The 14,416-nt window shown below is 41.1% G+C and overlaps 1 protein-coding gene across 2 annotated transcripts in view; it reads left to right on the top strand.

The window, feature by feature from the left end:
• The window catches only part of IQGAP2 (IQ motif containing GTPase activating protein 2), a 285,446-nt gene extending 272,067 nt beyond the window's left edge, over nt 1–13,379 (top strand). For both annotated transcript variants that reach the window (XM_080680284.1, XM_080680285.1), the window contains exons 31-36: nt 1,588–1,675; nt 3,680–3,892; nt 4,941–5,101; nt 6,694–6,831; nt 8,110–8,218; nt 12,443–13,379. In XM_080680284.1, the coding sequence (XP_080536410.1) occupies nt 1,588–1,675; nt 3,680–3,892; nt 4,941–5,101; nt 6,694–6,831; nt 8,110–8,218; nt 12,443–12,556 (823 nt within the window). In that variant the 3' untranslated portion in view covers nt 12,557–13,379. The remainder of the gene's footprint in view (nt 1–1,587; nt 1,676–3,679; nt 3,893–4,940; nt 5,102–6,693; nt 6,832–8,109; nt 8,219–12,442) is intronic.
• The last annotated feature ends 1,037 nt before the right edge of the window (nt 13,380–14,416 follow it).

Raw genomic sequence — 14,416 nt, 5'->3', positions numbered from 1 at the left:
ATAGCCTCAGTTCCCCTGGCCAGGTGCCAGGATGGGGGGCGTGGCCTGAGTTCCCCCAGCCCAGACTGGGGCAGGGGGCGTGCCTTGAGGTCCTCCATCAAGCCCCACCAGGTGGGGGACACGGCCTGAGATCCCCTGTCAAGCCCCGCTGGGTGGGGGGCATGGCCTGAGGTTCCCCGTCAAGCCCCACCAGGCGGGGGGGGCCCAGCCTCAGGTCCCCCGGCCTAGCACTGGGAGGGGGGGTGCAGCCTCAGGTCCCCCGTCAAGCCCCACCGGCAGGGGGGTGCAGCCACAGGTACCCTGTCAAGCCCCACTGGGCAGGGGCACAGCCTGAGTTCCCCCAACCCAGCACTGGGGGTGCACCTTGAGGTCCCCCGTCAATCCCCGATGGGTGGGGGCCACGGCTTGAGGTCCCCTGTCAAGCCCTGCCGGGTGGGGGGTATGGCCTGAGATCCCCTGTCAAGCCCTGCTGGGTGGGGGACACGGCCTGAAGTCCCCTGTCAAGCCCCACAGCAGTGGGGGAGGGCGTAGCCTCAGGTCCCTGCTGATTGCTCATTAAGGCTCCTTATGGGAACTTGGCCTCAGCTGTGGGTGCAGCCATCTTTGTGACAGAGTAATGGTCAATTAGCATATTCCCTCTTTATTAGATAGGACTAGAGGCCCAATGCACAAAATTTGTGCAAGGGGCTTGGCCCCCATCCGCAGCAGCTGCCTCGGCCTCGGCCCCCACCACCGTGGCTCCATCCAGAAGGTCGTCCAGAAGGACATCCAGTCTAATTAGCATATTACACTTTTATTATTATAGATCTGTGTACATAACTACATAACCTGCTCTTCAATTAGGATGGGGTGGCCGAATACCATAAAGAGTTTTCTAGCTCGTAACTTTTTACTGAGCAGCTCTTCCATTCTCCACCACCTGAAGACAGGGACCCAAGCCAGTCTGTTAGTTCCTCCACCAGATGAGAGGTTCAACACCGGCTGCTGTGTCGGCCAACAGCCAAACCCCGCCCCCCCCCACGTCCCCCCACAGCCCACACAGGGTGCCTGCTCACACTGGCCTTCCAACCATTTCAGAGCTTTCTCAGAGCAGGAGAGGTAGCCCTTAGTCTGGCTTCTAACGTCCTGCAATGTATTAAATAGGCTCCAAAGTTTTAAAATTATTAAAGTCAGGAAAGGGGGATATTAGGTATCATTCCCACACCCTCCGTGGTAGCAGGCCAAATCAGGAGCACTTTTTCCTCCTCCTCCACAAAAAGAAGCCTCAGTCTAAAAACAAGGAAAAATATTTAGATAAGAAATCGCTCGGCATACTTGTGCCCATGTTACTGACAGTATAATCCTACTATATCAGGCATAGAAAACCCAGGCTTCGATTATCAGGCACTCACAAAGTTTCCGGAGCCTTAGAGCAGATGTGGTGAATTTCTGCAAGACTGTGCTATTTAAGGGATTATCTTCGAAGCTTTATTTCTTTAGTATAGGGATAATATATTTCTGTATGTGTTGTGCACGCCCTCGGAGAAGCAGATTTCTGACCCTTAGGGCTGCTGTCTGAGTCTGTCTCTTCTTTCTCTGTTTTGAAAGGACCAAAAAACTGATCATTGATGTGATCCGGAACCAACCAGGAAACACATTGACAGAAATCTTAGAGACACCCGCAACTACACAACAGGTATTGGTCTTGGAGTGTAAAATAATAAGTACCATAGATATGAGTTCATTTTATTAATCTTCATGCCAAATGTTTACTGTTATCTCAGAGCAACTATTCTAAAATGATTTGGAAGTAAGGAATTTTTATCTATTACTCTGGCCAACTGAGTTCAGCTATATAGGAAATCCATATGGAGAATCAATGAAGTAGAAAATGCAGCACTGAATTTAGGCTGAAAGTAATTTTGTCCTGGACTAGGAAGATAGTTCTGGGTCTTTCAAAGCTTCTGAATATTCATCATAAACTTTATCAGTCAGTGGATAGGCGGATAAGTCAGTTAAGAGAGGGTTCTGGTTGACAGGATGTAGAAAAATGCCTTTCATATTTTATGTTTGCTAACTTGAAGAAACGAAGTGTCTCACATTAAAACTTTTCGAATTCTTCAGAAGCAAACGTCTTGAGTCTGCTGGGTCATGGTACCATTATCCTGGTGTAAGTAACTGCAGTGTCATAACAATCTGGCATTAAAATCTCTTAGCATCTTTTAAAATGCATCATTCATTGCCCTGGCCTGGTGGCTCAGTTGGGACACGTATGGGAGGCAACCTGTCTATGTTTCTCTGACTCTCACTCCCTCCCTGCCAGTAAACATATCCTCAGGTGAGGCTTAAAAAATAAGACAATAAAATGCATGTTGTTTAGTTAGTTCTGAATTAATTTCAGTGTTGCTTTAGTATCAATAATTGCCACTCCCTAAACAAAGGTTGACAAAATTATCTAATTAGTTCTTTCTTAGGAGAACTGCACATAATCTTCCTGAATCATTCCTAATTAAATTGTTTGCCAAGAAATCATTCTGTTACAGTTTCAAGAAATATAAAATAAAATTAAGTTATCTGATGTTGGTTAATGTATGGATATTTTTAAAACAATGTTGGTAGAACATCCTACTAATTTAGTATGAGAATTTTAGTCCTTATTCATATTTCATGTTTTCCCAAATGTAGCGTAGTCACTAAGAACACAGACTTCCAAGGTCAAGTATAGCTCTGTACCTCCTAGCTGTGTAACCCTAGGCACCTAGAAATAGTTCCGTGCCTCATTTTCCTCAACTGTAAAATGGGAAGAAGAATAACAGTACCAATTCACAGACAGGAATAAATGAGTTAAAACGTGTTAGCGGGTAGAATGATATCTGGTACATGTTAAGTGCTCAATAACGTTGGCGGCTGCTGCTACTCTTGCTGTTTACTGCTGGGCTGGTAAATTGTTCCTGTGCCCATAATGGTGACCTGTGCACTGTGTGTCTAATAACATTTGTGTCCTTAGACTTTATCTACTGTGTCAATCAATGTACAATGAAATAGGAAGATCGCCAGTCCCTTTTATTACTGTTTTTTAAAACTATCGAAATTACATTCATTCATTTACTTATCATTTATTTAGAAACTTACCACTTGCTAGAATATTTTTATTTCCTTTGGTTCAAAGAAAGCCTGTAGCTTTTTCAGAGATGGAAGTTTGAGGATGATTCTCTCAGTCTCTGACTGCCTTCTTGGCTTATGAATCTCCATAAATAGGGCTGGTGCGTGAGAGGTTAGCTGAGTTCTGCATGTTCAGAGTTCTCACAGCCATGCGTTGTTGTTTTTTCATGGGTAATTTAGTTTTAATTTCTTCTTCAACTGGACTATCCAGGAATTGAAATCCTTCCATCCAGGGAATTATAAATATCAGTTATCCATTGTATTATGTCCATGATGTGGGCAATTTGTCACCTTAGCAGGAAAGTAGCTATTGGAATTTGTCCCCAAAAGGCCTGACGCCACTGCTATGTTTCTCAAAAAGGTGAAGTAATTCCTTCCCAAAGACCTACCTCAAGACCCATGAAGAACACATCTGGTGTTTGGACTTTGGTTTGAGGACTTCTCTCATTTTGACATTAACTTGCCTTGTGCAGGTTCTGAATCTGTGGGATTAGGGAGTCAGAGAAAAAGCAACATGTTGATATTTTTCGCTTTTCAGGAAACGGCTCATGCCACAGACATGGAGAGCCGGGCAATTAAAGATTCCAAGGCTCCAGAAGAAATGAAGGATGGACAATCTATGGTTGAAGATGCACAGCTGCCCCTTGAGCAGAAGAAGAGGAAAATCCAGAGGAATCTTCGGACTTTGGAACAGATGGGACACATGTCATCCAAAAATAAATACCAAGACATTCTCAATGAGATTGCCAAGGTTTTTGGAAATAATATTCTTTCTTAGCAGACATTTGCTAATCATTGGTCACATTCTGAGCAATCTGGGAGGTGCCGTGAGGGATTCATATTTGTATATGCCATGGTCAATATTACAGATTGTTAAAGGTTTCAAAGCAGTTGATGACTTTTAATAATGATCATAATTCCCCCAAGTCATTATAAGAGTTGACACATACCGGAAATAAATGCTCCGGAAAAGTAATAGATACGTTTCATCTTCTAAGCAATACCTACTGGTCTTAAGACGACACTTTTAGGAGAGTTCTTTCTGGAGTTGTTGTCTTGTTGCCCAGTTGCTCTTAGGACCTGCCACTGAGATGGTAAATTTATGTCCCTGAAAATTTGCCTCTAAATGCAGTTCTGACTTAAAGATTCGTTTCCATTTTCTCATCCCATATTTTTACAGTTGAGAAACTTCCTGAGCAGAGGCTCTCAAATTAGTGCAAGGAAACATCACAGGAACTGGCTGAGATCTGTTTGCCAAGGATAAGAAAGTATTTGGTTTCAAAGGATATTTGGGTTCAAAGGACATTTCATTCTTTTTATCCGCACACGCTCTTTAAAATGGGTCTAGAGGTTAAAAGCAGTGAGTGATCAGAGAAAAAGCTTTCTTACTTCTGGGGGGGAAGTGCACTCAGCTTCGTGCTTCCGTGGAACGCCATGGTCAGTTCTAGCAGCCGCTGTTTGCTCCCAGCAGATGACTGGAGGGAAGCAGCGCTGCTTTCTATAGCTCTGGGTGGAAAATACTCGTCTTTGAGAATGTGTAGTAGAGAAAATGATGCTTCTTTGCTTTCCCATCAAGAAAAAAATAAACTTTATCAACTCCCTTAAAGTGAAACATGGGCACTTGCCAGTTCAGAAGTGAGGAGGGAAGGGCGTGAGAGATTAAAATAAAGTGACTGAGATAAACAATAAGTTAACAGTCACAAATTCTGATTTGATACTTGATACTCATCTTGTCACAAATTGGCAAGATTGTAAAGCCCACTTCTGCTTAAATCTCACATAGCTTTTACTTGTCTCAGGATATTCGAAATCAGAGAATCTATCGTAAGCTTCGAAAAGCTGAATTGGCCAAACTTCAGCAGACCTTGAAAGCTCTTAACGAGAAGGCGGCATTTTATGAAGAGCAAGTTAATTATTATGACACCTACATAAAGACTTGCTTAGACAACCTAAAAATAAAGTAAGTTAAAACCATATATTCATTTGCAATGTCATGATTTATACGGGACGTCAATTCTTTTATAATCTTGGGCTGTTGGGTTGGGTTTGGAAGCAACTTTTTGCTTTATTTTATAACCAAAAACTAGAATCTCAATTTTATGAATTGGCACTGTGAACTAAGAAGTCAGGACTGAATTTAGAAACTTTGTAATTCCCCATTAGCATAATTTTATACCTAAAATTAAAGTAGCTTGGGGAAGAACTTGCATTATTTCTTTTGTCTTTTTCAGTCAAAGATGTCTTTTAAGCACTATTATAAAAAACAACGGCTACTCTTGTTTTTTGGAATGTTTATAGTAGACAGTAATTTATATTCTTGGTAATGTTAGATAACACCAGATATTTGTTAATTGCATAGCAGCCTAATGATTTTAAATTGCTTAGTGGTTTTAAAAAAGTCATTATTGATACAAAAGACAAAATTTGGCAGTTCTCTGTTACCCATTAGCATGTATAGCATAGATTTTTGATATGTATTATAGCTACTTTTAATGAGTATTATTTGCTCATAATTTTTCTTATCGTTAGACTAAGGTCAATACTTAATAAAATTTTAATTACCCTTTTAAATAGATAATACAGTGTTTTTAAGTAATGCTTGTTGTGAACTTGACAGTAGGAAATGGTGCTATAGGGAAAAATATATTCCATTAATATTAGAAGCTTGATTAAGGGAAATAACCAAATGTCAGCCACACTCGTGTGTGCCCCACTAGTTCTGAATTTTAATTCATTTGCTTGTGGCCTGTAAAATACTTTTACTCTATCCCTGGGAGGAAAAAGTTGGTCAAGATAATATTCAGTAGAAATATTAAAAGTTTTAGAAACTTAAGAAATGTTAGAGGTTTTCTTTACATATTTATTGCAGACTATGTCAGACTTCAGTTTGAATTATAGGCTAAACTACTTGAAGGCATTTTACAAGCTCTTGCAGCCAGGCGAGCTGGATTTGGGTTCTGATTCTCTCTCACATTGTGTGATCTTGAACCTGTCCGATGAACTTCTCCGGAGCCCCAGGTGTCTCATGTAAAGGTGAATGAGGAGTGCCAGCCTCACAGCTAAATGGAATAGCATATAGGAAAGGAATTTTATTTCAAAGCATTATGGAAATGTTAATCTTGTACATGTGAGGCAATGTGTGTAAAGCTCTTAGAACAGTGCTGGCTACATAGTATCTGTTGAAGGAATTAAAGCAGCCCTAGGGATACCTTTACTCAGGAGTTCACAGTTCATGTTATTGCACCAATGCTGCTTGCAAAATGACTTAATAGGGCCACTCGAGATGTCTGAGAAATAGAGTGCAAGTTTTATGAAAAATATTAGTCTGTAATTCAAACTTTGTCACTTTGAAAATAGCTTTCCCTTAAGCAGTGCATAGTGAGGTTTTCCTGCATGGGGAAAATTGTCACCTACTACCACAAAACAAAGTTGCATATTCGGGGCCATGGGGGCCAGGTCTGCACAGTGGTGTACACCTAGGGCATGGTTATTGCGTTGCCAGAAACATCCGAGTTTGCCATCATGACAGACGGCTTGTTCTCCTTTTGCTAGAAATTCTCGGCGGTCAATTAAAGTAGACGGAAAAGGAGAGCCCAAGGGGATGAAGAGGGCGAAGCCAGTGAGGTACACGGCTGCGAAGCTGCATGAGAAGGGTGTACTGCTGGGCATCGACGACCTGCAGACCAACCAGTGAGTGTGACCGGGAATGCGCACAGAACACACCCCCTCTAAGCGCCCCTGACACCTCACTCACATTCCTCTGGTTCCTGTGGCCTTTGAGGAGAGCTTCATTTGGTCTGTCAAGGCTTACCCTTGATTACAGGTGATGGGGAGATACGTGTATTGTCATCTCTAGTCTTCCCAGCAGGCCTTGAGCATCTGGTGGGTTGTATGAAGGGCTTTTCAAGTTGTGTTTCCCATGGCCTGTCCAGTGTGTCTGGATTTGCCAGCCTCCCTGTTCCCTCCAAAAGAACGGAGTCATAGCAGTGAGAATGAAGGCTGCCTTCTGGTCTTGATAAATTAGATGATTTACCATTAAAAAATAGTGCCTTTCTCATTTCAAAGCCACAGACTGCGTGCCAATGCCTGGGTCTGACACTCCAGCCCTATGCTATTAGGGGATGCCTTTGGTGTGGAGGAGAAAGCTGCACCCTTCTCTGCATCCCCAACCCAGGCGCCATCAGGTTTCCCGTTTTAAAGGGACCTGGAAAGCACCAAATGAACAAACGACAGAAAGTCGTGGACACAGATAACAGTATGGCGGTTATCAGAGGGAAGGAGGGAAACAGGAGGTAGTAAAGGGTAAAGGGGGTCAAACATATGTTAACAGAAGGAGATTTGACTTTGAGTGGTGGGCACAATGCAATATACAGATCATGTATCATGGAATTGTACACTTGAAACCTACATAATTTTATTAACCAATATCACCCCAATAAATTTAATTAGAAATAAAAATATAAAGGGACCATGAACCTGATGCCCCATCACTCCCTTGTCCTTGGTCTGGGGGAAGCCAGATCCACTGCTCCTAACGCCTCACCTTCCTTGAGGGCCTGGCTTCTATTCCATTTCTCCCATCAAACCTCCTGACTGCACTGACTCAGAGAAAATGCTTCTTCCTATAAAATTTACCCTCTGAAATACTTAACTAGCCTCTCAGTGGTATAAGTCAATGTTCAGTTCTCATATTCTGTGACTCTCCTGTATTTCCAACTGTATTGTATGCTCTTTAAGAGCAAGGACCATATTTTGCATTTCTTTTGTCCTAAAGCACCTACTTCAGTGCTCTGTGAGTTACCTCAACAAGAGCCATGAAGCACAGTTTTAGTGAGCAAAGTGGGGGAAAGGATGGGCGGTTTGGGATGACCATTCACTGAGAATGATAACTGAGGATTCCGTTAATTTGTTTCAGCTTTGAGCATATATTTGTAGTTCCGCACATGTGACTGTCCCTTTCTTCATTAGGTTTAAAAATGTTACATTTGATATCTTATCCACTGAAGATGTGGGCATCTTCGATGTCAAATCCAAATTCCTGGGCGTGGAGATGGAAAAGGTGCAGCTCAATATTCAGGTAAGCTGGGATTTCTGAGAACTGAGGGTGAGCCCTGAAATTACCTCTTCATGATGACAATGAACTTCAGCAAAGAAGGCCAATATTAGCTTTTGGTGCATTGATTATTTTTTAAAGGCTATGATTTTTCAAATTATTGGAACTTAAAATGCTTTTAGGGTGTAAAACAATATTTCCATTTTGAAGCATAGAGTAGAGAATAATATGAAAGTATTCGGAGCTATTAAGTCGAGGCTGGAAAGTTTCCTTTTGTTAGGAACTTGCACTTCTTTCTAAGACTGTGTGTGCCCAGGATGGGAGCTTTCCCATTTGCATTTCTCCTCCTTCCTCCCTGCTCCTTCCTGGAATGTTTTTTACATGTTTCTTAAATCTGTTCATTTGTTTGGGATCATATGAATGAACGACTTTGTGCAAAACAGGTAACTATAAATAGAAAAATGATATTTGCAGTCTGAATTATTGTGATTTTCTCATAAGAACTGTATTTAAGCCAAATATACTTGAATAGAAACTGAGAAACCCAGTCTATGTGTCGCCATCCTCCAAAAAACCAAACATTTAAGTTCTTCTGCTGCCAACTTCTTAATTCTTAGCGCAGAATCACTTTAGAGAAGCAATTGAGTTTTCTTTTTTGTATAAGAATTTTTAAACGGCAATAACGCCTATTTACCTGGGTCCCAAACTACTTGTATGAAATGGTTTTCAGGTGTTCTACATGAATCATCTTGACCAGCCCCTGGGCATGATGGGTGTCCCAGCCTCACTGCCCGCCCAGCCCAGCCCAGCCCAGCCCTGAAATTGCCTCCCTCCAGGGAGCAGATACCAGAGCACTCTTTTCGATCTAGCCTACTTGTAACTTAAGAGGAAAATGGGAGCTAAATGGGCATGATAAAAACAGTGAGATAATGGAGCAAATTAGAGGATAGAGAGAGAAATAAAGGACACTATGTAATTATGAAAAGTAGACTTAAATAAACAGTATTGTTTTCTAACTGAATTTAAATATCACTAACTGTATCCATCAAACAGTTTAACTGGAAGTCTTGAGTTACTCCATGTAACACTTTGACAAATATGGGAAGAGAAAAGAATACTCCTTGGCTACTGATTCTTCTCCAGAGATGGCAGGCATACCATGCAATTGCCAGCAAGAAAGGACCCAAGACCAATCAATATCAACTGGACAGATGAATGCCAAGTGACCAAGAGACCCCTGTTAGAAAGGCCTCAGAAATTCCATGCCATTTCCTTTGAACACTGATGCAAATACCAAATTTTGTTAAGGATTTAATATGCAGTGGGACCAGCTATTCATCCCATTCATTTATCCACATAATTGTGAAATGTTACTCCTTAGCTAATAAGCCCCTTTATTTCTAAAGTCATTACCGTATCATCAAGACCACCTATAAGATTTGCAAGGCTCGATGTAAAGTGAAAATAATATTCATTTTTATAATTATTGAGAATTTCAAGATGATGACAGCAGACATTAAAGTACAGGGCCCTTCTGATGATGAAACCCTGCACAGGTTGAATGTCCAAGGAGCTGGCCCTACATATATTAGCTGTCAGACATAAAGTCAGGCTTCTATACATATAGCTTTCAGACAATTACATTATCAAGTGAATTACCAAGAGAAACATGATGGCCAGATCTTTACTGTGAGTCAAGAAGTTTCTAACAGCCCTAGCTGGTTTGGCTCAGTGAGTAGAACATCGATCCAAAGACTGAAGGGTCTCAGGTTCGATTCCAGTCAAGGGTGCTTACCTCAGTTGCAGGCTCAATCCCCGGGTCTAGTCGAGGTGCATGCAGGAGGCAACAAATTGATGTGTCTCTCTCACATTGATATTTTCTCTTTCTGTGTCTCTTCCCCCTCCCTTCCACAAATCAATGGAAAAATATCCTTGGGTGAGGATTAACAAAAAAAGAAGATTCTGGCAAGTCTAAGGAAGATGCTGTATAGCATTGTGTCTAGGTTTACTTCAGCCCACTCTTCCCTTAGTTCCTAAAGGTTATATCCTACTAGAGGCCCGGTGCATGAAAATTCATGCACTGGATGGGGGGTGGTCCCTCAGTCAGGCCTGCCCCCTCTCAGAGTCCGGGAGCCCTTAGGGGCAGGAGGCGACCAGGCAATCAGGGGAAGGCGATGCTCCATCACACCTCTGCTGCTGCCACTGCCGGCAGCTCAAGCCTCGGCCGACCCTGGTTACCTGAGCCTGGGGCAGCCCTGGGCAGCTGGGCATGCCGCCATCTTTGAGGGCGGGACAGTCAATTAGCATATTCCCTCCTTATTGGCTGTGGGTGCCACCATCTTTGTGATGGTGTGAGGGTCAATTAGCATATTCCCTCTTTATTAGATAGGATAGCTATAGGCTATATACATAACAGAAGGGTGAGATGTACATGAACATGGTCTGCTTATACAGATAATTGCCTGTGCTCACTGAGACTGCAGGGTTGGCATTCTCCCTTTCCCAGTTGAAGAACGGAGGTGCCGAGAGCTGATTAGGGAAGAGGCAGCCAGGGTCCACGGTCCTCATTGCTCTGCTCCACTGCCTCTCTCACAGGTTCCAGCTGATCCTGACAAGAAAAGGGTTTGCAGATACCTTGATCCCATATGCCCAGTAACTCTCCTGTGAGGTTAAGAGTGTTTTACCCTCAGTTTACACACAAGGAAACAGGGGTTATGTGACACTGCAGGATCACAGGATAGCAAATGGTGGAGCTAAGACTAAAATCTGGTCTTCCAGTGGCAGGTGTTCTCTGCTCCCCACCAGGGGGCCCAGCTAATTCCCCATGCATCGGCCATTCCTTCTCAACTTAATTCTATTGATTTCTTTTCTAAGAGATTTGGATGAACAGACTTTGCCTTTCCCAAAGGAAAAGTGAACCACCAGTACACTTTAGTAGGTAAAAGCATTCTTGATGAAAGAACTTCAGTTCCCTATGGAATTTCCGTCTCAGAAGCATATCTAAATAATGTAAGGGTTTAGTTGAGTGCAGTTGGAGGTCATTGAAGAAGTAGAGGAGGAAGCTAACAAGAGCCACGTTCTCTCAAAAATGATTCTGCAGCCGAAACCGGTTTGGCTCAGTGGATAGAACGTCGGCCTGCGGACTGAAAGGTCCCGGGTTTGATTCCGGTCAAGGGCACGTACCTTGGTTGCGGGCACATCCCCAGTAGGAGGTGTGCAGGAGGCAGCTGATTGATGTTTCTCTCTCATCGATGTTTCTAGCTCTCTATCCCTCTCCTCTCTCTTCCTCTCTGTAAAAAATTAATAAAATATATTTTAAAAAAAAATGATTCTGCAGGTGGCCTTCCTTAAGACATTATCATTAAGAACCAAGAAATTTCCAGAGCTAAAAACAAAAAAAAACGAGACCTGGGTATTAGTCTGGGGCAATTCTATTTGGCAAAGGTCTCCTGTCCTGTGTATTTTTAAATGTTACTGCTTAGTCTCATGCAAATGGCTAGTGTGACCCAGTTATGAATTTTAGCAGGTGAGTTTATTTTCTTTGTATAGCAGTTCTCCAAATTTCAATCATACAACTTCAAAAATAAATAGCATGATCACTTCACCCCATTTGCACATATTTATTTATAAAATATACTTGCTCCTATCACTATGCTAAAAATACACTTTATAAAACATATACAAAATTTAAATGTTTAAAAAGTGAACAAAATAAAAATAAATAGTCCTAATATTCTTTTTACTCCTTAATGAATTGTTTTGCTCAGTTCACTTTAGAAAACACTGTTGTTCTAATCTAAAGGATATGCCCATCTTGCTGGAACATTTGTTTCGAATTTTTCAATTAAAAATTAAAATTATATATCTGAATTAACTTAATCATAATGGTTTTCTTCAGATGGTCTTTATCAATTCTAAAAATCTGTTTCCTTTCATTTAGGTAAATGATTCTTAAAGTATGGTACCCAGGCCAACAATATAATCATCATGAATAGGCACTTGTTAAAATACAAATATTGGGGCCCCACCCCAGAGCTACAGAATCAGAAATTCCTGGGTGTGGGGCCCAGCATGTTTTAACTAGCCCCTGTTTTTACCAGATGATTCTGACAGACATTAAAGTATAAGAACCCCCACCTAGGTCATTAGGTCACTTGAATCTTATTTTTGTCAACAAATTGTTCTGGAATGTTTTTTAAATGTGCTAAATGTCAAGTTTGAGATTTAATGATGTTCCTTGAATTTCAGGATTTACTTGAGATGCAATATGAAGGAGTAGCTGTAATGAAAATGTTTGATAAGGTTAAAGTGAATGTAAACCTTCTCATATACCTGCTGAACAAGAAATTCTATGGAAAGTGAAGTGCCTGCAGAAATTTCGTGGATTCGGTATCACCTGGATCGGGAAATGAATCTGTTTCGTATTTTTGTTTTTAAACATGATTGGAATCACTGCTCATAAACGTGTGATTTTTTTTTTAAGACCAAAACTGTTCCGAAGAATGTACCCATCGTGCCTTTTTGATAATTTGATACTATACTAGAATGACACACAAAATGAATTAATGTAAACACTTCCACATTATACTGTGGAATAGGTACTCTGATTTAAAACTTTGGACATTCTGTGATTTGTGTTCAAGTAGGGAGAAATGAATTTAGCTGACTAGGGACAAATGTGTAAACCTATTTTCCTATGAAAAAATTTTAAGTGTCCCATTTGAATAATGTAATTCTTCATAGATTTTTTTTAATCTGTGAAGAAATGGAAACCTAATTATTTGTAATGAATTATTTAGACAGATACTTAGTTCTAAGCCCTGTCTTCTGGGAGTTATCAATTTTAAAGAGAACTTTTGTGCAATTTTAAATGAAGCTTTTATAAGTAATTGAAAGTGACAATAACACTTTCTGTATAAAAGTATATATTTTATGTGATTTATTCCTACTAAATGAAGTGCACTAGTGCCTCATGGTAAAGACTCTTGTACCCAGAGCCTGTACGTGACTAAGGAACATCGTGAATAGCGATCTTAGGCCCCCACCTCTATCCCTCACAATTTATTTGAATACTTCAATTGTGCCTCTCAATTTTTGTAATGCAATAAAATCAGTATTTAGATGGTTTTTAAATGTATTCTTTGAAAATTGTTTCATGTAAAATAAATGTTACTGAATTACATTAATTTGGCTTTTTAGTTGTCTCAATAAATCCAAACAATTTAGTGGAGAAGGTTCTTGGTGGGCTTATCAGGGAAAGTAGGAATACACCTATAGTTGTATGCATTAGGGTACAGAGTAAGCTGCTGTGAACAAGAGATCCAAAACCCTGTGGTTGAAACAAGATAGATGTTTTTCTCAAATTCAGTAGCTCCAAGGGAAGTGAGCAGGCCTGCAAGGTTTTCCGGGGATCTGTCTCTGTCCTCGACACTGATTCCTGGCCAGCAGGAAGAGGGAAAGAAGTCCAGGGCAAGCATTTTAAGTTACACATGTCCCTTCTGCCTATATCCAATTGACCAAACAAAACTTTAGTCATGTGGCCAGAGCTAGCTGCAAGAGAGGCTGGGAACTATGGTCCCTAACTAGGCAGCCATGTCCCCAATTAAAACCTGGGGTAGAGGGGGCAGTGGTTCTATTATTAAAAGGGAGAGTGATTCCTGGGGACAGTTTAGCAGTCTCCACCACAAAACTAATTCAGACTTCCAGGCTGGCACCTCCCTGACACTTCGTGTTCTGTTCATTCATTCAACAGGCTTTATTTTAAACAGGGATTACCAAATACCGAGAAAGTGGGCTAGCTTTTGCACACTTGGCACAAATGAACTTTCAGTATTAGACCAATAGAATTTGGAAAATTGAAACTTTAAAAAGTAGAATCTGCTACTTTAGTGATTGTTTCAGGCTATACATATTTTTGACAAAAAGCTAAACATTTAGAACAATGCTCATTGTCTCATCAATTTGTGGGTGTGTGTTGTTGTTGTTATTGTTGCATTAACCTTAATACAGACTTCTGTAAAAGGAATCAAATGAACAGTTAAGTTTCACCTTGAGAATAAGCCTCCCTTTCCCAGTATTAGCCGAGGAACAGGAGCTGAGGGATAGTAGGAGGTAGGTTAAGCTTCCTTGTTCATGCTGCAGAAAGGACTTTTTGTCGATACATGGTAAAAGCCAAAATTAGGGAAAGATATTTGGAAGCAAAAGCTAACCTTTTGTAGCCTC

Source organism: Plecotus auritus (assembly GCF_963455305.1).
Source record: "Plecotus auritus genome assembly, chromosome: 7".
NCBI lineage: Eukaryota > Metazoa > Chordata > Mammalia > Chiroptera > Vespertilionidae > Plecotus > Plecotus auritus.
This window is presented reverse-complemented; position numbering and strand designations above follow the sequence as displayed.